Source organism: Phoxinus phoxinus (assembly GCF_949152265.1).
Source record: "Phoxinus phoxinus genome assembly, chromosome: 10".
Taxonomy (NCBI): domain Eukaryota; kingdom Metazoa; phylum Chordata; class Actinopteri; order Cypriniformes; family Leuciscidae; genus Phoxinus; species Phoxinus phoxinus.
Window position 1 is genome coordinate 1,247,501 of NC_136885.1, and position 27,500 is coordinate 1,275,000.

The 27,500-nt window shown below is 42.8% G+C and overlaps 2 protein-coding genes across 4 annotated transcripts in view; one reads left to right on the forward strand and one right to left on the reverse strand.

The window, feature by feature from the left end:
• Positions 1-27,500, forward strand: part of atg5 (ATG5 autophagy related 5 homolog) — a 119,414-nt gene that overhangs the window by 23,510 nt on the left and 68,404 nt on the right. For 2 of the 3 annotated variants that reach the window (XM_079625491.1, XM_079625490.1), the window contains one exon: positions 5,360-6,415. The exons of the other annotated variant lie outside the window; for it this stretch is intronic. In XM_079625491.1, the coding sequence (XP_079481617.1) occupies positions 5,360-5,496 (137 nt within the window). In that variant the 3' untranslated portion in view covers positions 5,497-6,415. Of the gene's footprint in view, positions 1-5,359; positions 6,416-27,500 lie in introns of those variants that run through there. 3 annotated transcript variants of the gene reach the window in all.
• prdm1a (PR domain containing 1a, with ZNF domain) lies at positions 14,113-27,417 on the reverse strand. Its single transcript, XM_079627056.1, has 7 exons — positions 27,179-27,417; positions 25,001-25,243; positions 22,874-22,993; positions 21,287-21,539; positions 17,062-18,026; positions 16,719-16,847; positions 14,113-16,303 (listed from the first exon to the last, which is right to left on the reverse strand). Exons 1-7 carry the CDS (start codon positions 27,203-27,205, stop codon positions 15,728-15,730), a joined length of 2,313 nt encoding a protein of 770 aa, XP_079483182.1. The 5' UTR covers positions 27,206-27,417; the 3' UTR covers positions 14,113-15,727.

Genomic DNA, 27,500 nt, shown 5'->3' on the forward strand with positions numbered 1-27,500 from the left:
CGGTGTGTGTTGTGTAGAGCTGCTCTGAAACGCTGTGTGTTGTGTAAAGCTGCTCTGAAGCGGTGTGTGTTGTGTAGAGCTGCTCTGAAGCGGTGTGTGTTGTGTAGAGCTGCTCTGAAGCGGTGTGTGTTGTGTAGAGCTGCTCTGAAGCGGTGTGTGTTGTGTAGAGCTGCTCTGAAACGCTGTGTGTTGTGTAAAGCGCTGTACAAGTGAGTGTGAACTGGATTGTGTCCGCAACAGTGGCGCACATGTGGAGCGCGGTCTGCTCGTGGAGAGTGGACACTCGAGCGTCTGCAGAGATGAGGAGTGTGTTGACCTCGCTGACAGCGCGGCCCGCGGAGCCGCCGATGATGCATGAGCGCCGCTCGGGGGAACGGGTCTGACCGGGCCTTTCTGACCACTCGCTTAACAAACAAAAGATGCATTATGAGGAGAAGCTCCTTCCTGCACTCGTTATCTGTGTCCCGAAGCTACAGCTCACACACACTGATGGATGAGGAGTGTGTGTGTGTGTGTGTGTGTGTGTGTGAGAGAGAGAGAGAGCTACAGCTCACACACACTGATGGATGAGGAGTGTGTGTGTGTGTGTGTGTGTGTGTGTGTGTGTGTGTGTGTGTGTGTGTGTGTGTGTGTGTGTGTGTGTGTGTGTGTGTGTGTGTGTGTGTGTGTGTGAGAGAGAGAGAGAGAGAGAGAGAGAGAGCTACAGCTCACACACACTGATGGATGAGGAGTGTGTGTGTGTGTGTGTGTGTGTGTGTGAGAGAGAGAGAGAGCTACAGCTCACACACACTGATGGATGAGGAGTGTGTGTGTGTGTGTGTGTGTGTGTGTGTGTGTGTGTGTGTGTGTGTGTGTGTGTGTGTGTGTGTGTGTGTGTGTGTGTGTGTGTGTGTGTGTGTGTGTGAGAGAGAGAGAGAGAGAGAGAGAGAGCTACAGCTCACACACACTGATGGATGAGGAGTGTGTGTGTGTGTGTGTGTGTGTGAGAGAGAGAGAGAGCTACAGCTCACACACACTGATGGATGAGGAGTGTGTGTGTGTGTGTGTGTGTGTGAGAGAGAGAGAGAGCTACAGCTCACACACACTGATAGATGAGGTGTGTGTGTGTGTGTGTGTGTGTGTGTGTGTGTGAGAGAGAGAGCTACAGGACACACACACTGATAGATGAGGAGTGTGTGTGTGTGTGTGTGTGTGTGTGTGTGTGTGTGTGTGTGTGTGTGTGTGTGTGTGTGAGAGAGAGAGCTACAGCTCACACACACTGATAGATGAGGAGTGTGTGTGTGTGTGAGAGAGAGAGAGAGAGAGAGAGCTACAGGACACACACACTGATAGATGAGGAGTGTGTGTGTGTGTGTGTGTGTGTGTGTGTGTGTGTGTGTGTGTGTGTGTGTGTGAGAGAGAGAGCTACAGCTCACACACACTGATAGATGAGGAGTGTGTGTGTGTGTGTGTGTGTGTGAGAGAGAGAGAGAGAGCTACAGCTCACACACACTGATAGATGAGGTGTGTGTGTGTGTGTGTGTGTGTGTGTGTGTGTGTGTGTGTGTGTGTGTGTGTGTGTGTGTGAGAGAGAGAGAGAGAGAGCTACAGGACACACACACACTGATAGATGAGGAGTGTGTGTGTGTGTGTGTGTGTGTGTGTGAGAGAGAGAGAGAGCTACAGCTCACACACACTGATAGATGAGGAGTGTGTGTGTGAGAGAGAGAGCTACAGGACACACACACTGATAGATGAGGTGTGTGTGTGTGTGTGTGTGTGTGTGTGTGTGTGTGTGTGTGTGTGTGTGTGTGTGTGTGTGTGTGTGTGTGTGTGTGAGAGAGAGAGAGCTACAGCTCACACACACTGATAGATGAGGAGTGTGTGTGTGTGTGTGTGTGTGTGTGTGTGTGTGTGAGAGAGAGAGAGCTACAGCTCACACACACTGATAGATGAGGTGTGTGTGTGTGTGTGTGTGTGTGTGTGTGAGAGAGAGAGCTACAGGACACACACACTGATAGATGAGGAGTGTGTGTGTGTGTGTGTGTGTGTGTGTGTGTGAGAGAGAGAGAGCTACAGGACACACACACTGATAGATGAGGAGTGTGTGTGTGTGTGTGTGTGTGTGTGTGTGTGTGTGTGTGTGAGAGAGAGAGAGCTACAGGACACACACACTGATAGATGAGGAGTGTGTGTGTGTGTGTGTGTGTGAGAGAGAGAGAGAGAGAGCTACAGGACACACACACTGATAGATGAGGAGTGTGTGTGTGTGTGTGTGTGTGTGTGTGTGTGTGTGTGAGAGAGAGAGAGAGAGAGAGAGCTACAGCTCACACACACTGATAGATGAGGAGTGTGTGTGTGTGTGTGTGTGTGTGTGTGAGAGAGAGAGCTACAGGACACACACACTGATAGATGAGGAGTGTGTGTGTGTGTGTGTGTGTGTGTGTGTGTGTGAGAGAGAGAGAGAGAGAGAGAGAGAGAGAGCTACAGGACACACACACTGATAGATGAGGGGTGTGTGTGTGTGTGTGTGTGTGTGTGTGTGTGTGTGTGTGTGTGTGTGTGTGTGTGTGTGAGAGAGAGAGAGAGAGAGAGAGAGAGAGAGAGAGAGAGCTACAGGACACACACACTGATAGATGAGGTGTGTGTGTGTGTGTGTGTGTGTGTGTGTGTGTGTGAGAGAGAGAGAGAGAGAGAGCGCTACAGGACACACACACTGATAGATGAGGTGTGTGTGTGTGTGTGTGTGTGTGTGTGTGTGTGTGTGTGTGTGTGTGTGAGAGAGAGAGAGAGAGAGAGAGAGAGAGAGAGAGAGAGCTACAGGACACACACACTGATAGATGAGGTGTGTGTGTGTGTGTGTGTGTGTGTGTGTGTGTGTGTGTGTGTGTGTGTGTGTGTGTGTGTGTGTGTGTGTGTGTGTGTGTGTGTGTGTGTGTGTGTGTGTGTGTGTGATAATTCTTTGATGGACAGATGCACATTAAAAATTAATTTACTCCGGGCAATGTTTAAGTTAATCTTGATCGTTGTATCTTTGTGAGTTCTGTCTATAGGAAAACCCGAGCCGGATTGGTGTTTGCCACACGGAGCCGCTACCGCTAATGCCCAGAGCTCACTCAGCTAACGGCAGTTATGGGGCATATTCATAAAGAGTGTGTGTGTGCCTCTTTACAGACTCAAAATGCAGTTAAAATGTCTGTCCAACATGAGCAGGGTTCGTACATGACAACGAGATGCGTTCAGCAACTTAGCCAGTGTTTAAAGTCACCGGAACAGTGTTTGAGAGACGGCTACGATCCGCTACGGTTTGCCGGTGCGCAGTGATCTTCCGGTCTTCAGGTCGTGATGAGGTCGTGTGGTGTTGAGGGTCATGCTGATGTCTGGACCATCACTGGCTGTCAAACTCAAACTGCATTAGCCGTTTAACCCCGCGGGTCAGCAGGCTAATGTGATGATGTCACCGCCTCCAGCGCTTCCGTCAGCTAGCGCTCGTATGCGCCGGCGTGTAGCGCGGTCAGCTTGATGATGCAGCAGAAGTGATCTAGCTGAGCGTTAAACACTTCTGCTTATAGTTCCACAGTTCATGGTTTGACTGGTGTAGAACGTCAGAAAGAAATGATCTGAGTTCAGTATGGGGCACAATTATCCATTTTTCTTCTGTGCCAAAAATCCTGAGGATATTAAAGGATTAGCTCAGCTCAGAATAAGAATGTCCTGATAGTTTACTCTCCCAACGCCATCCAAGATGGTCATGTCTGTCTCTCTCCAGTGGAAAACAAGTTAAGTTTTTGAGGAAACATCGGGCATTTTCTAAAATAAATATATATACATACTTATTAACCGCAGTAGTTGGTCTTGTGCCGGTCTGCGACGCGCCAGGCATTGCAAAGGTCAAAGGTCACGCCATCTAAGTTATTTGTCTGTGTACGGTTTAAAAAAGTCCATCTCATTTTCTCCTCCAACTTCACGATCGTCCGACATCTTTATTTTAATTTATGATCAAAATAAATAAATTGACCTTTCCAGCGTGATGCTGTAATACGGCAGCACATCTCGGACACGGCACAAGACGGGCATTTGTGGTTAAAAGGTATATATATATATATATATATTTTAGGAAATGGGCGCTGGTTCCGCTAGATAAGAGATAAGATTATAATAAGATATAACCTCCGCTGGATCTACTGGACTTTGATTTGGACTTGTTGGGTGCGGTTGAAGTCCATTGTGTGGAGAAAAATCCTGGAATGTTTTCCTCAAAAACTGAATTTATTTTCCACTGGAGAGAGAAAGACATGAACATCTTGGATGGCGTTGGGAGAGTAAAGTATCAGGACATGTTCATGTTGAGCTGAACTAATCCTTTAACCCCTTATCAAGCGCCCCCTTTCTTCTAATAGACATGAAATGCACATTACGAACTTAAATGGTTTTACTTCAAGAATGCTTTGGAGTATAGATGTAAGATTGGTCTTGTTTTTAAGAAGACACTTGGCAGATTTTTGTAGAAGTGAAATACATTAAGAAACTTACACAGAAAAAAGGTTATAGAAATTTGAGTTTATGAAAATGTACAATGTTAAACATTTAATTATTCATATTTGATATAAAATATATATTTTCAAAACCTGGAGGACTCAAAAACTGCAAAAAACTCAAAGGCAAAAATCTGAACAAGTTGTGTTTCAAATGTTAGGTTGATATCTCAGAAGATAAGCGTTCAGTGAGATGTAGTTTGTGCGCAGTACCACACTTCTCCACTAGTGGACATCACTGCCCATATAAGGGCGTCTCCATCTCCATATGTGGTTTGAGGGAACTGAACCATTATTTTTACAATCTTCGTACAATTTATGAAGTAGACATCCTATTCAGAAGTAGTGTTGGACGTTTGGCAGATTTAGATCTGAACTCAACCTCTAAGAAACACAGAAGATCCCGTATGTGCATTATAGCTCGCTGCCACATCACTAATGCTGAATCTATTATTGTTTTCTTTATATTTAAAACATTTTCAGAGCTTTTTTTCTAAAATAATTGAACGGATGCTATCTTTTGAACTCTTGGCATGAAAACAAACTGAGGTTTCTATCATTCTCATGATTTTTCATGTTCATCACGATTTCAAAATAAAGGTCTGAACACGCCTGAGGAGTATGAACATATTCTTGTTGCGAATTGATAAATTACGGCTCCTCTGTCATTTATTTTAAAAATCAGTCACCAAATATGTAAACTAGAGATTGTAAGCTTTCAAATGATGTGAAAATGACGTGTTCCATGAAGATATTTATCCTCCTCCTCCTCCTCCTCTTCCTCCTCCTCCTCTTCCTCCTCCTCCCTCCTCCTCCTCCTCCTCCTCCTCCTCTTCCTCCTCCAGACGAGCCGAAGAGGTTCCAGGTGATGGTTCACGGGATCGAGCCGCTTCTGGAGACGCCGGTGCAGTGGCTGAGCGAACACCTGAGCCACCCGGACAACTTCCTGCACATCAGTGTCATCCCGGCGCCCAGCGACTGAGCCACACACACACACACACGCACACACACACACACACACACACACACACACACACACGCACACACACACACACACACACACTCCTGATCTCTCATCGAGAAGCCTTACTGAGAGACGGTGCTCTTCACACATTAACTCTTCTCTGACCCCATAACACCGCTCTACACACTCGCTCCTCTGTAACTCTTACAGGAGTGTGTGTGTTCGGCGAGGACTAAACTGCAGGACGGACTCGTCATCATGTGAGCTGAAGGGATGAAACGTAAAGCAGGAATGATGCCTTTAGAGGGACAAATATAGGAGACGTCATACACACGTGATGGAGAGATGTGTGTGTGGTTTCAGCTCACAGGAGGCCATTACTGTAGCACAGACACACACACACACACTCACACACACACCGTCTACCTTCGCTTCATTATCTGGGAAAAGGGTTTCATTCGTTCAGAGATTAATATTGTATCAGAAGTCAAAAGCCAAACAAGCACATGGACATATCACACTGTTCCCCAGTAACCTCAATGTATTCTTTCTCTTCTTCTCTGAGCGTGTGTGTGTGTGTGTGTGTGTGTGTGTGTGGGACTGTAGACGACACACAGCTGACTCTCATTATTGGTGTGTAGGAATCAGTGAGTGTTTTCCCGGAGCGACACACACACACACACCGCAGAGCTCACGCCACTTCTCGGCAGACTCTTCTACACACACAGACGTGTGTGTACACACTCACACATGTACACACTCACACATGTACACACTCTCAGATGTTTAGATGATTCCCGGTGTAATTCCAGAAGATGCTGTAACCGTCTCGACGGCTGTAACGGTTAACGTCAGAACACAGTTCAAACATGCGTGATTGCTTTTCTGTCTTTGCTAGATTCATTTAAAATGCTTGAATTAAAACTATTTTATAGCTATGAAGTGTTTGTGTGTTTATTAATCAGATCTCAGCAAACACTATCCAGACTCCAGATATCATCTCTGATGTGTTTCTACTGTGATCAGGACTATAGTTCATCTCTGTGAGTGAGGAGAGCAGAATACAGTAAACTGAGATATTAAACCCAGATATTCTCCACTGTGAGCACGGTGCAAGCGATAATATTGAAATGGAAGGAGTATCAGACCACTGCAAATCTACCATGACCCGGCCGTCCCTCTAAACGTTCAGCTCATACAAGGAGAAGACTGATCAGAGATCAGCCGAGAGGCCATGATCCCTCTGGAGGACCGGCAGAGATCTACAGCTGAGGTGGGAGACTGTCCATAGCACAACAATCAGTCGTATACTGCACAGATCTGGCCTTTATGGAAGAGTGGCAAGAAGAAAGACATTTCTTAAAGATATCCATACAAAGTGTCGTTTAAAGTTTGCCACAAGACACACCAAACATGTGGAAGAAGGTGTTCTGGTCAGATGAAACCAACATGGAACTTTTTGGCAACAATGCAAAACGCTATGTTTGGCGTAAAAGCAACACAGCTCATCACACCATCCCCACTGTCAGACATGGTGGTGGCAGCATCATTCATCCTGCTTTTCTTCAGCAGGGACCGGGAAGATGGATGGAGCCAAATACAGGACCATTCTGGAAGAAAACCTGATGGAGTCTGCAAAAGACCTGAGACTGGGACGGAGATTTGTCTTCCAACAAGACGATGATCCAAAACATAAAGCAAAATCTACAATGGAATGGTTCACAAATAAACATATCCAGGTGTTAGAATGGCCAAGTCAAAGTCCAGACCTGAATCCAGTCGAGAATCTGTGGAAAGAACTGAAAACTGCTGTTCACAAACGCTCTCCATCCTACCTCACTGAGCTCGAGCTGTTCTGCAAGAGGAATGGGCAAACATTTCAGTCTCTCGATGTGCAAAACTGATAGAGACATACCCCAAGCGACTTACAGCTGCAAAAGGTGGCTGAAAAGTTCAAGGGGGCCGAATACTTTCGCACTGTATATTATTGGTCTTAAGAACAATTCATCCATGCTTGTCTCCTTTAAAAATAATGCCATTTTAATTTGTTGAAATATAATTGTAACTTCCGGTGAACCGACGGACTCAAATCATCTAAAGTCTCCAGCAAACTCTCCTTTAGATCTGCGTATCATCATCTTCATCTTCATCAGTCCTGTTTAATCACGTGTCTCTCAGATGTGTGTTACGATACAGAAGACAAGATCTACTCCAGTTTCATCACAACTGTAAGTCCTGAAACCTGCAGTATAGAGAAGCGTAACCTGCATTAACTACAGTAATTCTACATTATAAGTAAACACTTTTAAAAGTTTAAAATTTGTTTCTTAGTGTGAAGAATATTTAAATAATCTATAGGCTAGAACATATTTCCACTATAAAGAATGTTTTGTGTAATGGAAAGATTTCACAGATGTTAAAGAATCTTCATAAGAAACTTTATTTTCAATATGATACCCATATTTCATTCATGTGAACGGACAGCAGTTAGGCTACAGGCCAGCTGCTCATAATAACATCATTTTTCACCTGTTATAAAAAAATTCATTCGTGGCCATATTTTACTATAGCGGCCATTTTGTAGGCTACTAATTTGTTCCCTTGTTTTAGTTTACTTGTGTCCACTATCGAACTAAAATAAGCGATGACCCTGTTGTGGGAACACCGCAGACAGCGGCGTCGTGTCGGCCCGTGTGGGATCACGAGTCCCGGATCGAGAAGGGTATTCCTGCACAACCGGAGGCTGCGGTTTCAGGACCCCAGTTTTAGGACCCCAGTTTTAGGACCCTAGTTTATTGTGACAGCGCCGCCTACAGAACTGGATTACCAAAAACACAAATTTAACCCCTTTCGCGGCAAAGATAACAGATCACATTGTTAATCACAACAGATTGTTGTTCAACATTCATTACTCGTTAAAACATCACACTCTTACTTATTTTATCTGGACAAACTGAGCATCATTAGAAAGATGTAAGACTCGATAGTGTTTATGATAAAACTCAAACAGCGAACACAGAGAGATCTGGGTCTCTTCTTCCTGAAGTCTCATTCCCTGTACAGCTGTCAATCATCTCACGTGGTTCAACGTGACAATAATCCTGCCCTTCTGCATGACGCGGTCCTGTTATCCGTGATAACAAAGCTAAGACACATCTCTTCATCTGAAACAAGAAGCTAATAAATGCACGATTTCGAGTATATGTGGTTTGTGTGTGATTTTCGTGCAATTTTGGGTATTTTCATATGAATTAAGAATGTTTACAGTATTGCCAAGCAAGGTGTAGCCATTAGTTGCATATAAATTGCTTTATTATACCATATTTCAACATCTTTTTATGACTTAAAACCATTTTAAACCGCGACCGGAATATGGTACAAATATCCTATCTTACTCGATGGTGGTTTAAAGTGAGCTTTAAGTAAAAGTTTAATATTATTTTTTTTAATTGTATCGTGTAGCTTGATGCTACTTGCTCTAATCCACCTGCTGCAGGAGCTATTCTATTCCATAATCTTATTTGTTAATATATATATATATTTTCTAATGAGACTTAGGATCAAGGTGGATCTTGATACTATCTACAAACTAAACCACCTGGATCCTAGAACTGCGGTCCTGAAACAGCAGCCGCCGCTATATCATCCAGTTCGGTAGGTGGCGCTGTCACAAAAAACTAGGGTCCTAAAACTGCGGTCCTAAAACTGGGGTCCTAAAACTGCAGCCTCCGGTTGTGCAGGAATATACTACTGCCCGGATCTGGCCCGACATCATTAACGGCCACGATATCTGTTTTGTCCCCTCGCAGGCTCCGTACTTCCAGTTCATTATCCACACTGAATGTACGGTCGACGAAAATGACGAAATTATTATTATTTTATTTCAGTGAGATGAATGTACTATATTTTATTTCGATAATGTTTTTTATTTAGTATTTTTAGGGTATTTTATGGAACTCATTTAAATTTTCGCTGTATTTATAATCCATTCATTCACTTTTTGAGCGTGGACCTGAACATGTAATTTCGGTTGGACTGGTAGCCTACATCGGGAATGCTTCAGAGCGACAGACTGAAGTTTGGTCTCTTTTCAAACACGACACTTGGCAGATTATTGCTGAAGAGAAAAAAGTTTTAAAAAGTGACCAAAGTTAGAGAATTTTATGTTTGTTGTTGTTATGAAAAATGTGAAAAAAGCTATTTTCGAGAGTGTGTTCGGCTGCAGTACCAAACGCTTCCGCTAGAGGAAACTCTCATTTTCAGGACCATTTGAACACATTTGTGTGTGGTTGTGTGTGTCTCTGTGTGTGTGTGTGTCTCTCTCTCTCTCTCTCTCTCTCTCTCTCTCTCTCTCTCTCTCTCTCTCTCTCTCTCTCTCTCTCTCTGTGTGTGTGTGTGTGTGTGTGTGTGTGTGTGCGCGCGTGCGTGTGTGTGTCTCTCTGTGTGTGTGTGTGTGTGTGTGTGAGTGGTCTCCGCACAGGAAGACGGGTGGGAGGCGTAGAGAACATCAAAGTGAAGCCCAGTTCTCTTCATGTGTTCATTAAATAAGGAGCTGTCCGAGACGCACTGATTCCTGTAAAGCCGTCACTTAAAGATCACAGGAGCCACTCCACTCCTCTGTCATTCTCCTCAGACATTACTTCTGCCGTAAGAGCAGTAAACTGCTTTTCTTCTTCTAACTCATGTCTTCATGTCCTGCGTCTCGTGGTTTCCTGCATGGGAAGCTGGTTCAGTCCTGACCCTCTTTGAAGTGCAGTTAATGAGGTTCATGTCTCCCGTACGGGTGTGTGTGCGCATTACTCCGCGTCCTCCACTCCCCGCGCCGGCTGACGGTCCAGAAGACACACTCACGGCCATCACTCCGCTGAGCTATACGAGGAGTCAGGAGACAACTCTCCCTCTGCCGGATGGGGACACCTGAGAGAGGACAGGGGGATCCTGAGGAACACACACACACACACACACACGCACACACACACACACACACACACGCACACACACAGAGACACACACTCACACGCACACACACACACACACACACACACGCACACACACAGAGACACACACTCACACACACACACACACACGCACGCACACTCACACACACACACACACACACACACACTCACACAGGCACACACACACACACACACACCTGGGCCCTGACGGACAGGTGCTGATGATGATGACATGACTCTTTCAGTTTGTGTTTCCTTTTCAATTTTCTTTCATTTATAAAAGAAAAGGATTGTATACTTTGATTCACTTCTTCCTGTTTCCTGTTTCCTTCATTGGTTTCCTCAGTAGCAGTGAGCGGGACACACACTAACACAGGGCTAGTCGTCACACACTAGTTTAAACACTTCCACACACACCAGCATGACCAATCTAGAGTATGTACTAGTTTCTGTGTCAACACTATAGAAACAAATACGGCAAAATTCTAAAATCTTTGGGCGATATCACTAAACATTTATTTATCATAGCAAAAGTAAAGGTCTTATGTTACTTTTTCATCTGTTTTGTGTGTGTGTGTGTGTGTGTGTGTGTGTGCGTGTATGTGTGTGTGTGTTTATTTAAAATATATTTAATCTTATATGTGTAATTGAACAGTTGAGATAGTTTAACGCTGATCTAACAGCAAAGCCCATTGCTCTGGCGGGGCATGTTGTCACACTCGTTACAATGAACCCTTTAGAACTATGATATTCTATTCTATACTTTTATGAATTATATTGAGAAACCATGAAGGAAAAGGTGAATAAAGACTTAGTCAATGTTCAGAAATCATTCATTATTATATGATGTTTTGAGCTATGCTGTATGGTGTGTTTTGCTGTTTGTTGTCAAACTCAAAATTTTTAATTATTTAAAATGAAAAATGGCATTATTTTATATGAAAAAGTGAATTATTGTATTTCATTGACAACATATTTTAGTTGATCTTGTATTTTTTTTTATTAGATCAGATAACATTTTAATCTGTCACATGGTCATGTTATAATGAACCCCACATATGGGGCATGTTGTCACATTTCAGAACATTCATCTGCCAACATTGTGTTATTCAACGTTTGTTGTTGTACGTATGGCGTCCGCGTTCAGAAATGAAATGTCCAGTATTGTTAACGTTAAAGGGTTAATTGATCTCGTTTGAAAATAGAGCAACACATAGACAAAACCTAACCTAACCATAACCATTATTATCATTTGTTAATATTATTATTAATATTAATTACGATGATTTCCTTATAAACATGGTTATTATCTCAGGTGGACACCCATTTTAATATAGCCTATGAATTTTACCATTTGAATCTAACCATGATGATGTCAATGTCAACAAATGGAAAAGTCAGCCAGCGGTTTATTATGATTTATGATCATGTTAATATGCCTTTAAGGCCTGACCAGCGAACGTTCTGTTTATTCTAAGCGCGTGTTTGTCTGCCGCTTTAATATAATGACTATATTTATTATGAACTTACTATTTAGGGGAGCTTTTTGCTGTCCACGATCGCGTCGAGCGTCATCATTAAACGCGGTTATTAAGAAAAGTGCTGAGCTGGATTATGATTTATTGAGCCATCTAGTGATTTAGAAGAGAATAAAGTCAACAACGCGTTTAGCTCCGATAGTGTGAACAGAAGCAAACGTGAGATCGAGTGTGTGATGGACTCGAGTGTGTGTTTGATGGACTCCTCGAGTGTGTGTGTGTGCACTACTGTCAGGTGAGCCGAACACACAACATTATGTGACGATGATGCGAACGTTAAAATACAGGCCTGGTAGTTTACACACCATGCACTGTCTGTGGTAAAAGTGTTTTGAGCTCATAACATTGTATTGTGCAAGTAAACTTTGTGAGAATAAGTCTTTATTTATCAATAATGTGCCCGTGTACATGTACAAATGTAGACCGAGGCCTGTGTTTCCAACGAGCCTGTGACTCTTCATGTTTACTCGGTTTAACATCATGACCATGTCGGTAGATGTTCTGTCACTGTTCTGAAAACACAATTGTTTCTGCAACTCTCCACTTTTACCCTCAGTGATTCAGACATCATCTTCATCCTCATTATCATCCTCATCTTCATCCTCATCATCACAGCGGGACACAGAGAAAGCCAATCATCAAGTATAATCCACATGCTCACACGGGACCTATAAAGGTACAGTTTTGTAAGAGCTGAAAGGGATTCCAGTGGATGTAGTCATGTTCTCAGAACCGGATTAGGAAGAGCTGTGTGTTACCACATCTGTGTAACAAGCAGAGAACCGTCTAGACATCCAATGCTGACACGCTCACAGCGGACGCTTGATCAGCTCTAGTCTCTACACTATCAGTCTTTGGATGTTTGGTTTGAAGTGTTTAGGTTGGAAGTGTTTCGGTTGCTTCAGTAAGTGTAGCTCGGACAGATTTTCATTAAAAATAAGAACATCTTGAAGTGCACCTCTCTGAACTGCTAGCTCATATTTTATGTTAACGTACAGTTATGAGGATTTTAGACTAATGAGATTTATTAGTTAGTGGGATACCCCAGATAATCCATAAAAAGTCCCGGTTGTGGTCACAGCTGGTCACAGGATTTAGATGTGTTTGTGCACTGATATGAATTGCATATGCATGTCATTATGATAGTGTGATGGCCGGTTGTGGTGGCGTGACTGACAGCCTCATGATCAGTGCGGTGTGGAGTTCGACACACTGCTGATTCTTCTGTGTGTTGTTGAGTCATATATTGATGGGAAATGCACACGAGCATCTCGTAACTGTGGGGTTGCTAACTCCCCCCCGGAGCTTCTCGCTATAGTTTAATGCGCTGGTAACGGTAGTTTGCTGTATTTTTAAGTATCTAAGAATCAGAGAACCTTGTATAGTTTCTAAATTGAATTAATTTTTGGCTGCTTTTTATTATTGTTGCTGTATTTAATTGCAAATACATTTTTTGCACATTTGTTTTTATCTGAAAAACACAAGTCATGATGCGAAAACTCTTTAAGGGTTATGACAAATATATGTTTTTAATTGGAGAATGCTCAATGCTTTTGCATCTGCTCACTAAAGTTTTGCGTTCCCTGATAAACTTGGCGTTCGCTCAAAGATTTCACACAGTTTCTCAGGAGAAACCAAAACATTCGACATACTCTCTGTTCATCATCATATCTCTTCAGTGGCTTTACACGGATGTTTAGCTTCTGAATTGAGTTTATTTATGGCTGTTTTTTGTTGTTGTATGTAATTGCAAATACATTTTTTGCACTTTTGAACATTTTATCTGGAAAACAAAAGATGCCAAAAAATGCTAAATATATTTTATTCTAATTGAAGAAATATATCTGAATGCTTTTGCCTTTTCTCACTAGAGTTTTGCGCTCCCAAACCAAAACTTTTGACTTTTTTGACAATGTTTTGTTCGTCACCATATCGCTTTAGTGGCTCCATCAAAGACCTTTCTCTCAGAATCAACTTTGCATCAAGAATCTCCACATTTCCCAGTTTCACGCGGATGTTTATGAAAGTATGGCGGCCAGTTTTTGTGCCACATTGTGGTTTAGAGGAGAATAAAATCAAACCTTGTACCCTATATATAATAATGAAAGATCACACAAGCAACAAAAAGCATTAGATCAGTGAAGATTTATATTATAATTTACATTTAGTCAAAGCTGTACTTAAATAGCTACGTAAACCAGTATGTAAACAAAGACAGTCCTTTTCTTTAATTTAAAGCTGAAGATGAGGTGTAGACTTTGGTCATACTTTAGAACAGAAAGTCTGAGATACTACTACTACCTCACAGCACATTGCTCCTGCTAATATCATATTAAAAACAGAGGGAAGTACAAACATAAGATGAAAGACAAAGAGCCAGTGCATACGAGGCCGAGGTGACGCCACCACTGACCTCAGAACAGACCGTCGCAGCCGCTCACGCTGCGCTCGCACACCTCGGAAGAGTTCACTTTGGTTATCGATCACACATTCTCATTTTTGGTTTCAGTGATGTGCCACACATAAGAAGAAATGCAGTGTCGACCTCACAGCCTGTGTGACTGCGTTTCTGTGGACCACATGCAGAACTGCACACTGGGACATCGGTTAGCGAAACACACATCACATGTAGCTCTCGATACAAGCACACACACACGCACACACACTCCCACATCTGAGGTAACAGTTGTTAATATATCATATGCCCTTTTTGCATTCATTATATTGTGTACAGCTCAACATTAAGAGAATAAATGTTATGTAAAACACGTACACAGATATGTAACCTTTCCTAGAGTAAAAACAAACAAAAAAAGCCTTCCTCTGACTTCAGCCCACGTTAAAAAATCAACCTGAATGTGGGAAGCTTTGCAGTCGCGCACGAAATCACAGTCAACCGGGACACTATTTACAGTCACCATCCGCAAACAAGAAGAAAATATATAAAACAGTAAATTACAATGAGTCATTGTAAACATCGTATTGGTTGTGAAGAACAATAAATTAAATAGATTACGTAACAAACTTAAAATAAACACCAAGAAGAGCAAATAATAATAATAATAAAAGATGTGATTGTCTTTATCCTTTGTGTAGGACATACTGGACCACTGATGGACTCACTGGATCACTGTCTGTTAGCCCTGAGCACTGAAGTCCCTGAACTCAAAGCGACAGTTCACCCGAAAATGAGAATTAGCCCATGATTTACTCACTCTCAACTCTTCCTAGTGCGTATGACACTCTTCTGTCAGACGAACTCAATCTGAGTTATATTAAACAATGTCCAGGCTCTTCCAAGCTTTATAATGGCAGTGATCTATATTTAAAAATATCCATATTTAAAATTTGATCGACTAAAATATCTAGCTTCCGGTAGACGGCCGTACGCAAGTCGAGGTACGCCACTTGGCGATGTGTGACGGAGGATCTTTCGCCGTACATCGATGCGTACGGCCGTCTCCCGGAAGCTAGTTTTTTTTTATTGATAAAGTTTTAAATATGGATATTTTTTCACTTTTATGATGGATAGATGCACTTTTATGATGGACTTATGATATAAAAAATATATATCCATTCACTGCCATGGACAGGAGATTTTTTTAACATAACTCAGATTGTGTTCGTCTGAAAGAAGAGTCATATACACTAGGAAGACTTGAGGGAGAGTAAATCACGGGCTAATGTTCATTTTCGGGTGAACTACTCCTTTAAAGGCCTGATTTGTTGAGAAGAATTGTGTGTTCTCGTCGGCTAGGTTTCCATGGCCTCCTCTGTCTCCTTTTTAACCGTGATGGGTAGGAGTTGAATAGGGCTGCTGCAGTGAACCTTGATGACCGACGCCTCACTTCCATGTTCGCTCAGACGATACGGTGTCGACGGATGCCGGTCTCCGCTAGTGCTAACCGTGTGATACGACGCCTTAAAATCCATCTCTTGCCAGAGCAAACCGAAGATCTGTTTCTCCACCATGCCGTCCTCGTCAAACCCCTCCATCTCCTCCAGCCGGTCTGCATTATCGCTGATGTCGAAGCGTTCGATCTCCTCGTTGACGCGGTTGAGCTCGTCGAGGCTGCAGCTGGGAGGAGGGATGAGCGCTAAGCAATAGCCTTTGAGATGGAGCCGCAGACTGTTGAGGTGGATGTAGTTGCGATGGCAGTGCGCGCATTGGTGTGGACGCTCTCGCGTGTGTAGCCGCTTGTGCAGCTTGAGGTGGACGAACTGTGTAAACTTGGCCGGGCAGATCTTGCACTGGTAGGGCTTTTCCCCGGAATGCAACCGCAAATGAGTCTTCAAGTTGCTCGTGCTGCTGAAGCGCTTGTGACACACCTGTGAAGGTCAAAGCAGAGGTTTAGATCTCCTCTCATCTGTGCTGAGCACTTAGTCTAAACTACAGTTACTCAGACGCCTTCAACATTTCATTATCACAGTTTACTCACTATAGTTTAGAAAACGGTAATATGAGCAGAACTCAGTTGATATTTGACAGGTTTTGTCCATCTTCTGTTAGACTGTCTCACACATGAATTATGTTGAATATCTGTCAGCTTGTAAATTTAACTACACAATTAGATAATATCAGTTTAGCTCAACCAGTGACCAAGCAATGCTTCATTGTGTTCAGTGTGTGTGTGAAAAGAGCATTAGCAGTTACAGACACACACTTCAGCAGAACATGACCAGCTCAAAGTGTCCCAATCATTTTTGGTTTGACTGTACATTATATTACACATGTTTATTTTACCTGGCACTCGTGGGGTTTCTCTCCGGTGTGGACCAGAAAGTGTTTCTGCAGATGAGCCAGCTGTGTGAAACCTTTATTGCAGGTCTGACACTTGAAGGGCCGTTCACCACTATGGACACGCAGGTGCACCTGAAAATAAAGATAGGTTAGATAGGCACTAGGGTTGGGAATCCCAATTCTGGAATAAAATACTTGAGGTCAGGAATCAGATAATTGTTATAAAAATAAAATTTCGATTTAAATCGAAATCAGAATAATTAAAATTCAACCGATACACAACCCTACTAGGCACTACGAGGAGTATTTCAAATATAGCACACACAGAGACAGTTCTCTTGCTTACCTTGAGATTGGAAAGCTGTCCGAAAGTCTTGGTGCAAACATTGCACTCGTACTTGATCTTCCCGTTCTGCTTCTTAAGTGGATAATCGAGACTTTTGTAGCCTGCGGAGCCTCGTTTCATCTTGCTGAGATTGATGGCCTCGTCCTCAGTGCGGCTGGTGCTCAGAATGGCTGAGGTAGGCTTGGTAGGAGCGCGTCCCGTAGAGGCTCCCGAACCGGCTGTTGGAGACCCGCCGGCGGGAGCGTAGTGGTGCCCGTGCCCGTGGATGATGGGTTTGTCTTTCAGAGAAGTGGCTGCGGAAAAGGCACTGGTGGCCGCTGGGAGGAGGAGATCCCTGGGAGCCGGAGAGTCCGGGGGAAGCAGGAATTGTCGCCCGCCCTCGGATGGAAGCATGCCATGTGGGAAGGGTACATGAGGGGGGACCAGGCTGCTGTAAAACGGGTACATGTGTGGAAACATACCCCCTAGGGTAGGTGGCCCACTCAAACTACTAACAGGGTAGTGGGGCATGAGGTAGCGGGAGTAGTGCGGGTTCGGGTAGAATGGCATTGAGCCGGCCGGTGAGTAGCCGTGGTAGTGGTTCAGGCCTCGACTGTACAGTGCTGGAGAGAAGGAGAGAAGAGTGTCTCGTGGCTCAAGGGATGCTGGTGCAGGACTGCTCTCGGGACTTCCCTCGGGACTGCTGTGTGCAGACGGGCTAGTCGTTGAACACTGTCTGTGGGAGCGGGTCGGGTGGCCAAACACTGTGGTGCTCTTTAAAAAGTCCTCGTTTAGGGAAGGGCGGAGCGGATAGACCGGACTGGGGTAAAGAGGTCGGTCTGGGGTGTTTGGGCAACGGGGACGGGTGGGAAGAGGTCTGCTGGGTTCTTGCAGAACGTCTTTCAAGATCTCTGAAACGCTGTGCTCTCTTTTCACCGGGTGCTTGACTTCGGTCGCTTGCTGCTTGGCTTCAATCAGGCTCTGCTCTGTTCACACACAAATAAAACAATGTCAATCATTTTCTCACAAGCTCACATATCTCTTTGTGTTAGAGTTGTTAAAAAAGTACCGACTTCTGTACCAAGTCAATACTGAAATTTTAAAAAATGTGACGCTTTGTACGCTGTTGAGCGGAATCGTAAACACCTCTGATTGGCCATAATGTTCACGCGCTCATCGAATATGTCTGTGATTGGCTACAATGATCAGCGCTTCAAAAACATGTTGTAAATATACAGTCAAACCAAAAAAAATATATTCAGACACCATATATAATTTTTGATATTTTTCTACTAGTGTGTTCAGGACACTATAGTTCATTTCTGTGAGTGAGGAGAGCAGAATACAGTAAACTGTGACATATTATACCCAGATATTCTTCACACAGCGACTACCAGTAAAGTGCAAAAAAATATTCAGACACTTTGAGCTGATCATGTTCTGCTGAAGTGTGTGTCTGTAATTGCTAATGCTCTTTTTACACACACACTGAACACAATGAAGCATTGCTTAGTCACTGGTTGAGCTAAACTGGTATTATCTAATTGTGTAGTTAAATTTAACAGATATTCAACTTAATTCATGTGTGAGACAGTCCAACAGAAGGATGGACAAAACCAGTCAAATATTGTTTTACTCATATTACTTGTCAATGAGATTGAGAAACAAGTACATCCAATCCAGTTGTTGTTATTTTGAGGCACACAGCAGCTCCATTGTCCCAGAGCACATAGCTCTTCTTAAACCAAATTTCAACAAAGCACCCCAGTGGTTCACTTAGTGTGACAGTTTGACAAATTGTCTGGTGTTAGGGTCTACAGGATGTGAGCCTGACAGCGCCCCGGTCAGGGTGGGATGGATGCACTGATACTATCTAATGGGGTTCACTGAGTGGGTGTGGGGGGACGGATGGCGTCCTGCTAATAGGGATCTACATGCCTAGATCTCTCCCTTGTAGAGTCCACAGAGACCGGATATTATTTAGTGATCGATCTTTCACAAGCTCCCAAATTTCTGCACAACCTCAAACTTAAAAGCTTGCACAGAATTCACATTTAAAAAAAATCAGATGAGAAGTCAAAATGTTTGGGCTAAATAGACCCATTATAAACCACCCGGACTTTTCCACACACCCACATTTAATGAAAGGTGGAAAGCTAATTAGAAAATGACTTTCCCATACTTCTTAAATACTTATCTCCTTTAAAAGGATGTAAACAATTAAATAACTTCCTGCTTCCTGTCCACTGAACATTCACAGGGTTAATTGTGTAGGATTCAAGTGTGAATATGACTGTGTGCATCCCTTAAAATATGTGCCGTACTCTCCACTCCCCTATCCTTCTGTCCCGGCAGCTACGTGTAAACAAACCGAGAGGTTATCAGTTCTCTTCCACAGATAGCACCAGTTCTGTTCCTCCCTAGAGAGCTTGCCAAAAACAAACAGCCGGCGATCACAGAGATATCAATCTGTCAGCACAGCCCTGCCGCCAGGAAGTTCAACTAGTCAATGGAGATGTTTTTTTTCTTTTTTCTCTCTTGCGCACGCTCTTACTAGCCTCTCCTTACTCTTAAAGTGGCAAGCAAATGAAAAAGTTCCTCCCACACCCCCTGAGGCAGGATGGTAGGAATGAAGGCACTTAAGAGACACGTTGGCTGAGTGTGCTGGCGTTTTACACCAGACAGGGCCAGTGAAACAGAAAGTCAACGTCTAAATCAGTTTCATGTGGGAGGTTGTGTCAGTCAGATCACCCCGTTCTGTTAGACTGAGTCACACTAGGTTTCACTGCTGTTCAGCTTTGAGATCCAGGGGCTATTATTCCCTCTCCAGGTATGAGGGAGTAGGTGTAATTACAGACTTGTGTGTGTGTGTGTGTGTTGAGCTCAAGGGGTCGGCTACATCCAGTGGCCCCGGGGTATGCGCATGACTCTGGGGAGAGGAGTCACACTGACTGGCCTGCTCACCTAACTATAATCTCCCCCTGTCCTCCGTATCAATCTTTTCTTCTGTCTCGTCCTTTCAGCTTTGAGGACTTTTATTGCCGGTTTATTATGTTGGGCAAAACAAACCTTAGCCTGCACTTTCATGTTTAAAGAACATCCTCAAACACCAATGGCTGGAACATTACACTCCTATTCTTTGTAATTAGTCTGAAGGAAAACATTGTTGGGGAAGAAAGCAGAGAAATCGAGTGGTTCAAAGAACTCTGATCCTAACGCAGATGAAAGAGAAGACGCTGGTGTGTTTGCACAATGGTCTATCTCTAAAGTGGGACGGCATGTTTTCCTTGACTTAAACTGAGATAACGAGAAACCAGGGGTCTCATTTATAAAACTGTGCATAGGATCCGCACTAAAAGTGTATGTGCGCTCGAAAGCCAAAAATATTCAGACTTAAAAAAACGTGCGTACGCCAGAACCTGCCAGAATTCCCTTCATAATCCCAGTCAGCGGAAGATTGTGAAGATGCGTCTCCTCCCCGAAATAACCATATTAGCTTACAACACCTCGTTTACTATATCCTCATCTGCATATGCATATTCATCCACGTGAGACCATGTTTAACGGTACAAGACATTAGGAGAATATGAGATATGGATGTGCGTCACATTAGATTGCTAAAAATCATTCAGTAGCCGATCCTTGCCTTGTTTTAGAATAAATAAATCAAATTGTATAAAATACAAGTTTTTCTCAATCTTTTCCACTGGCCAAATCGTATTTTTAATTGCTTTATATTTTTAATGGAAACAGAAAGGCTTTATTGTGCATAATTGATCATTATTTGCGTGAATATATTTCCTCAGATCATGAGTTCTGCTATTATTATCATGCGCTAAGCAATATTCGCTGTAGTTAAAACATTAAAACACCGCATGCCACAGGAAAAGTGTACAGAAGCATCACATCCACTCCAAATATTTATATTTATTAGAATATAATTTTTTTTGTAACTTCTCGGAAATGTAATTTAACTCCATTAATGAGAATGGCATATTTAATCTAAATGTGTTTTAATCATTCTTATTTAAACTGTTATTGTGAACATGCACTGTATTTATGATTAGGACTCATAATGAAGATTAAAGTGATTTTCCTTCATCAGTTCCTCAGATCATCTTCAGTGTCGCTATACTGTTCCGTCTCTAATGTTCGTACGCATGATCAGAGTTTGCGAAAATGTTCCTGTCAAGTTTGTTTTTATAAATCACAACTTATGCGTGTGAAGTTGTTTGCGTGAACTTACTGAGTTTTTGCATCATAATCTCTCCAGAGGCCGGGTAGTTGAGGCGGCGGGCAAACTCGGGGCAGTACCACACCAGAAGCTCCTGGTCTGCAGGAATGGCCTTGACGGTGTAGAAATAGATGCTCATGCCGTTTTGGCAGGCGGCAAGATTCTGCTCCTGCTGGGAATGAGCTGGATTCACATAGCGCATCCAGTTACTCTTCTCCTCGTCCAGTCCGTCCACAAAATGACGGAACTCTCCATTTGAGTATATCTACAAAACATAAAGAAGAAAATGAAGATCAGACGCGATTCAAATGTTCTGTTCTCAAGTCCCCCAGTGTGTTTCTCATGTCTATGAAACAACTGAGTGGGATTTGCTCTTATAAAAGTCTCACAGTGAGTCAGAAAACACCCCCGCACTAATATTCACAGTCTCCAACAGTCCTAGGACTCGTCTGAAGTGTGTTAGGGGGGACGCATGTCTCAGAATGAGGTTTACACTGAGCTTGCAAGTTCCAGGAACACTCTGAGACGTCACAAACAAGGTTTCCCTCTGAAGCGTCAACACTGTACTTCCTCTACGGCTTGAACAACTCTCAGCGGGGACTGTGTCGTCACCTGGGTTTCATCATATGGTGAAGGCCTGACAGTAACTGAGGAAACAATGATATCAAAGCCGTTTCTACTAGGTGAAGACCAGAGTTGTTCCGCTTGGGGATCTTAGATTTGACAGCAATATAGAAGTGACTAGAGCGGGGTGACTTTGCACTTTCTGACAGTAACTCAGGAAAGATGGCATAACATGTCCCCAACTTACATTGCTGACCTTTTAGGGGTTTACATATCCGGCAGGACATCAAGATCAACGAACCAATTTTTTGGTTTATTCTAAGAAGTCAAAGGGTGACCGAGCTTTTTCAGTTGTGGAACAGTCTTCATATCCAGCAAGCTCAAACTATAGAGTTTTTTAAGTTCATCTTTTTAACTTGGTTAAGGGTATTCTGTTCATTGAAGTAATAACTTATTTTTATTTAGTTTTTTCTCTCTCTCTCTAACTCTTCTATACTGATCTCACTATACAGTTGTGTGAGGGTGTAGAGTGTGTAGTTATGCTTGGTAAATGAATAAATGCTGCTGTTAGTATTAAAAGTGCTATATAAATAAATAAAAGTTGGAGTTTCTCCGTGGCGACAGCTGCTTGTCACGGATGGGTGAGGGGAATGGTAGTGGCACAACAACTGTGATGCTGACTTTTTTCACTGATCAAACGCTACGAGGACGCGCATGATCCGTCGAGCTCACGTATTCTTAAGAAAGACGTATGTTTACAGCAGCAGAGCTCAGTCATTCAGCACTTCCGGTCCCACACACTGCACAGTCAGATAAAGATGAACGAATCGCTGCACTCTCAGTCAGTGCAGTTCCTGATCTTTACTCAGCAGTTTCTGATCGCTCTGAGAATACAAACTCACTGCCTCTATAACCAATCCAGCCCATGATGTCACGCAGGAAGTCGGTCAGTGGAACAGGAAGTGACCCGGTATTTTTTTTTACTTGTCCGCTCCTACTTTTTTTTTTGAAAGCTTCTGAAACAAAACAACTCACCCGCCAGAAGTACTTCCTGTTGGCATCTTTGGGGACATTTTCTGCAGTGTAACTTTCTCCCACAAGGGGGCCGAAGCGTGTGCCTTTGGGGATGTATTCTCTGCTTACTACACCGATGACCTGGTCAAAATAAACAAGCAGTGGTTAAAAACAAGTGGGTAAGAAAGGGGAAGATGACCTTACACTCTAAAAAAATAATAATCTTGGGTTGTTTTTTCCACCCAACTCCTAGGTTGAGCCTTTTGGGTAATTTTTTAGGTAATTTTTTCAGTATTTTGGGTAGTTTTGTGTTACCCAGCTCCTGGGTCAGACGTAACAACCCAGGGTTATTAACAAGTGAAAACAAGTAGAAAAACAAGTGGTTAAGAAAGAGGTAGATGACCTTTCACTCTAAAAATTATTGGGTTGTTTTTTCTACCCAACTCCTGGGTTGAGGCTTTTGGGTAATTTTTTCAGTGTTTGTGTAGTTTTCTTGTGTTACTCCGATCTTGGGTCAGACATAACAACCCAGGGGTTGAGTTATTTATCTCTGCTTATTACACCAATGACCTGGTCAAAAAATAGCAGGTAAACAGGTCGTTTAAAAAGAGGTAGATGATTGTTTCAACCCAATTTTGGGTCAAATATGGACAAACCCAAACGTTGGGTTAAAAATGTAATTTAAAAACGTAACCCAACGGCTGGGTTTGTCCATATTTGACCCAAAATTGGGTTGAAACAACCCGGCATTTTTTTAGAGTGTACAGTATCTTAGGTTCACGTTCAAATCATTTTCTGATTCATTGCTAGCATCATTGTGTGTGTGAGAGAGAGAGAGAGAGAGAGAGAGAGGTAATTAATTGACAGTCAGCCAGATGTGCGCACTTGAAAGACACAGAGTCATGCGTCTCTTCAACCGTCACCTCTCCCGACAGCCACGGGAAGTGAAAGGTCATCAAGGTTGTGTCCTGAGGCTGAGAGAGACGACTCGTGTGTGTGTGTGTGTGCCGCTCCAGCTCTGATTAACCGCACAGACACTTCTGACGAGAGCGCCGGAGCTTAACCTCTCCACACAGCGCCCGATCATACAGGTGCGCTATATTAATAAAGCCTATTAGAGCAGGCTTTCCAAGTTTATAGTACAAAATGGTGTGTGTGTGTGTTTGAAGAAATGTGAATGCTTTTTTTTAACTTGTTTTATAATGTAATAGTTGAAAATTAGCATTAGCTATAAACTCTGTAACTATGTTTGACTTTATGGTCCCTGTTAAATAAACGAATAAGTAAATAAAATCAAATTTAGTACAGAAACTTTAACCAATTTTGTTCACTAGGATTTTTACAGCCTTTTACCGTTAAAATAATTTTTTTTTACAGTGTATGAAAAGTTTGATACTTTGAATGCTTGGGTCTATGCCCCTCCTCGAGTCCTCCCCCTAACCCCAGTAAAGAGCGACTACAAGCCCTCATTAAACGGCGTCTCTCATCAGCGTAATCTCCACATGACTCCACTCACTCTCTTCCTGTGTGAACCTCAGGTGTGCTGAAGAAACAGGGGACGCTTTATCAGCTCATAAGTACGTGCTCACAGGAAGAGATAACACACACAGAGCAAGTGATGAAAAAATCCATAACCCTGTTCCTATTGATCTACAAACACTTTGAAAATAAGAGGAGCTTAATCCCGTTCACAGCGTCAGCCGTCATTAGCGCAGGAAAGGTGGAAAGTAGTGTGTGTGTGGATTGTGGACACAGACGTGGAGATAAACCCGGTGTGATAGACGGCACAAGATCTCGCCTCTCAACTCTTGCACTCTGGAGCTCGAGGAGCTTGTCATGCGGCGCGCTGATGTATGGATGTTTGTGTTAACCGAGCGACAATGCCAGTTAGAAATTATTAAGCACACACACACACACACACACACACACACACACATAGACAGGGAGTTTTTTCTTCAACAAGGGCTGACAGTGCAGATAAAGAAGATTAATACCCGTTGTGTGATCATAGGTGTGGCTTTATGGAGATGCCGTTTACACAAAAAATCACAGCCGTTCTCAGTTCTTCACTCTCTGCGTCCGCGTGTGTTATCGGGAGGATTGCACGCCGCTGTAAGCTGATGAGTGTGTGTGAGGCCGGTGCCGTACCTCTGTGGCGTGTGCCGGGTGTTTGAAGGCCAGGTTTCTGGGCAGGGACGCCTCGGCCCGTGTGCTCTCCGCCGGACCCTCCCAGGTGTGGTCCTTCACCACGTACGTGCATTTCTCCTCAAACTCGTCCTCCGTCCACGCTGTCATGTTCGCGTCCTCCACGTCCGTCTTGAGCTCCTCGCCGGCCGCGGTGTAGGGCGCTCCCTCAGGGGTCAGCATTGCCGAGCTGTGATGAGAAGCAGCCTGAGGAGAAGAGACGAGTCAGACGTGTGGACCGGCCTGTGCGAGAGCTAGACGCTATCTAGGGAAAGGGCAAAGGTTGAACTGCACGAATCCTCTTTTTCTATGAAGCATTTATGATACACACATATTCTTTAATAGCAAGAAATTCATTCGAAATTTAGTTTTTGCCTAAATTAGATCTCGGTTGTTTAAGGAGTCGTCGTCTTTGGTAACGCTGTACTTTATCCTCTGTGCTGTTCAGTCATTTCCACATAAGATTCTGTTACTTTCTTAAGTTCACTTTTTTAAACGTTCTTTACTTCAGCAATAATCTGCCAAGTGTCGTCTTTATAAAGAGATCAAACTTCAGCCTGTGCTTTAAAGCATTCGAGATTTACCAGTTTCAGTTGGACATTTAATTTGCAGGTCTATGCTCAAAAAATGAATAAATGGATTATAAACACAGCAAAAAATAAATGTAGCGCCATAAAATCAACTAAAAATACTAAATATTAAATAAAAAAACATCAAACTAAAATATAGTACATTTATTTCATTGAAAGAAATTGAAGAAAAATGTAAGATTTTTCATTGAAGAAAAAAAAGTCATTTTTCAATGCGAAGAGGATTAAAGCCTTTATATATATATATATATATATATATATATATATAATATATAATAATGCATTTATAATGCATTTAATTATGCACTGTATGAATAATTGTAAACACAGTTAAAATATATTACAAAGCTTATGTTCCGCCTTTAGAAAGTGAAATCTATGGAAACGCACAACAAACACATTTTAGATGTAATAAGAAATAACTTTGCTTACAACCATTTATAAAAAAAAAAAAATGCAATATGAACCTTTTTTAATGCATTATACATAAAGTGTTACCGAATTGTCTTTCAACACAGAGAAGCTAAAGTGCTCCGTAAAGTAAATACAGACATCCTGAGCTGAGCTGATCACAATCTCTGTCCTAGTGTCCTACTCCTCACGGCTGTCCATCAACTCTCTCCTCCGCCGGGACAACACTCACAAACAGAGGAAAACAGAGGAAGGAAGTCCGTCGACTTCTGAATGTGGCTAAATGTGGAATCAGAGGAACCATCAACCCGTCGCAGAGTGTGTGTGTGTGTGTGTGTGAGAAGCAGAAACAAAAGAGGAGAAGCGGTTTTCCACCGGGACGCAAAAGTGATCCGATCAAACTCACACATTCAAGACGAAACGGGTTCAATTCTCAAAACCAAACTCTGTTTAAACCTCTTAAAGGATTAAAAGTGCATTCATGGGAACTTTTTTTCCCCATTCCTATAAACTACAAATTTTCACAGTTCTAGAATTTGTATTAAATTATAAAGTTCACTGAATTAGTCAAATGTCATGCTTCTGAACAGATTCCTGGATATTCCATGTTTTTTCTATTATACTAGTATTTTTTTATACAAGAGAAGATCCTAAAACAGTTTTTGTGTTGTCAGAAAGTCTAGCGTAGGACAGCTGGAGAACCAAAACTCATAGTGAAACTGAACAACTCAACACTAACAAACATGGAAATCAGATGTAAGCACACTAAATATACAGACAACACAAACACATCTAAAACACGGCTTTTAGGTGAAATCATTAAAATAATATATATATATATATTTATATATGCATCCAGCCAATAAATTCAGAAGATAGGAGTTGTTTTAAATGAATTAAAAGAAATAGAAATGCCTACACTCTCAGAGCCGAGAATTAAAAAACTTAAAAAAACAGTTTTAACTAGAAAGCCCCAATAAAGCAGTTCACAACAAACACTCACACCTCATATAATTAACAACCTCTAAACAAGTAAATTAGCTCTAAACATTTCATTAATGGAATAATAGAAGCTGTTGATTGTAATGTAAAACGCATTCTTGTCTTCCCACAGAAATAAGTTTAGAGAAATGTCACTTACCAGGACGCTCTGGTCCCAGCCACACATAGAGGCTGTGTGTGATCTCTCCCCTGAGTGTGTGTGAGTGTGTGGGACAGGTGCAGCTCTCGGTTCTCCGGTCTCGTCCCACTGCTAGTCCAGATGGTAATGACTTCTCCTGCGAGTGCCTGAGATTGACTGACTAACTGAGCATGTTTGTCTGACTTGTTGAAGGCACTTTGGCCCCGCCCACTGACTCCTCCCACAGCAGTGTCACTGACTCCGCCCCCAGGGGACATGATCTAACAATCACTCTGCTGCCACACACACACACACACACACACCTATTGTTTTCATTTGAAGA

What these genes read in the sequence shown, in the direction of transcription:
- prdm1a (XM_079627056.1), bottom strand. Translation starts at nt 27,205, where the DNA reads ATGTGTGGCTGGGACCAGAGCGTCCTG. An exon ending in ACCCGGCACACGCCACAGAG is followed by an intron (nt 22,994 to 25,000) that starts GTACGGCACCGG and finishes TATTTTGACCAG; the next exon opens with GTCATCGGTGTAGTAAGCAG. An exon ending in GATTATGATGCAAAAACTCA is followed by an intron (nt 18,027 to 21,286) that starts GTAAGTTCACGC and finishes GTGTGTGAACAG; the next exon opens with AGCAGAGCCTGATTGAAGCC.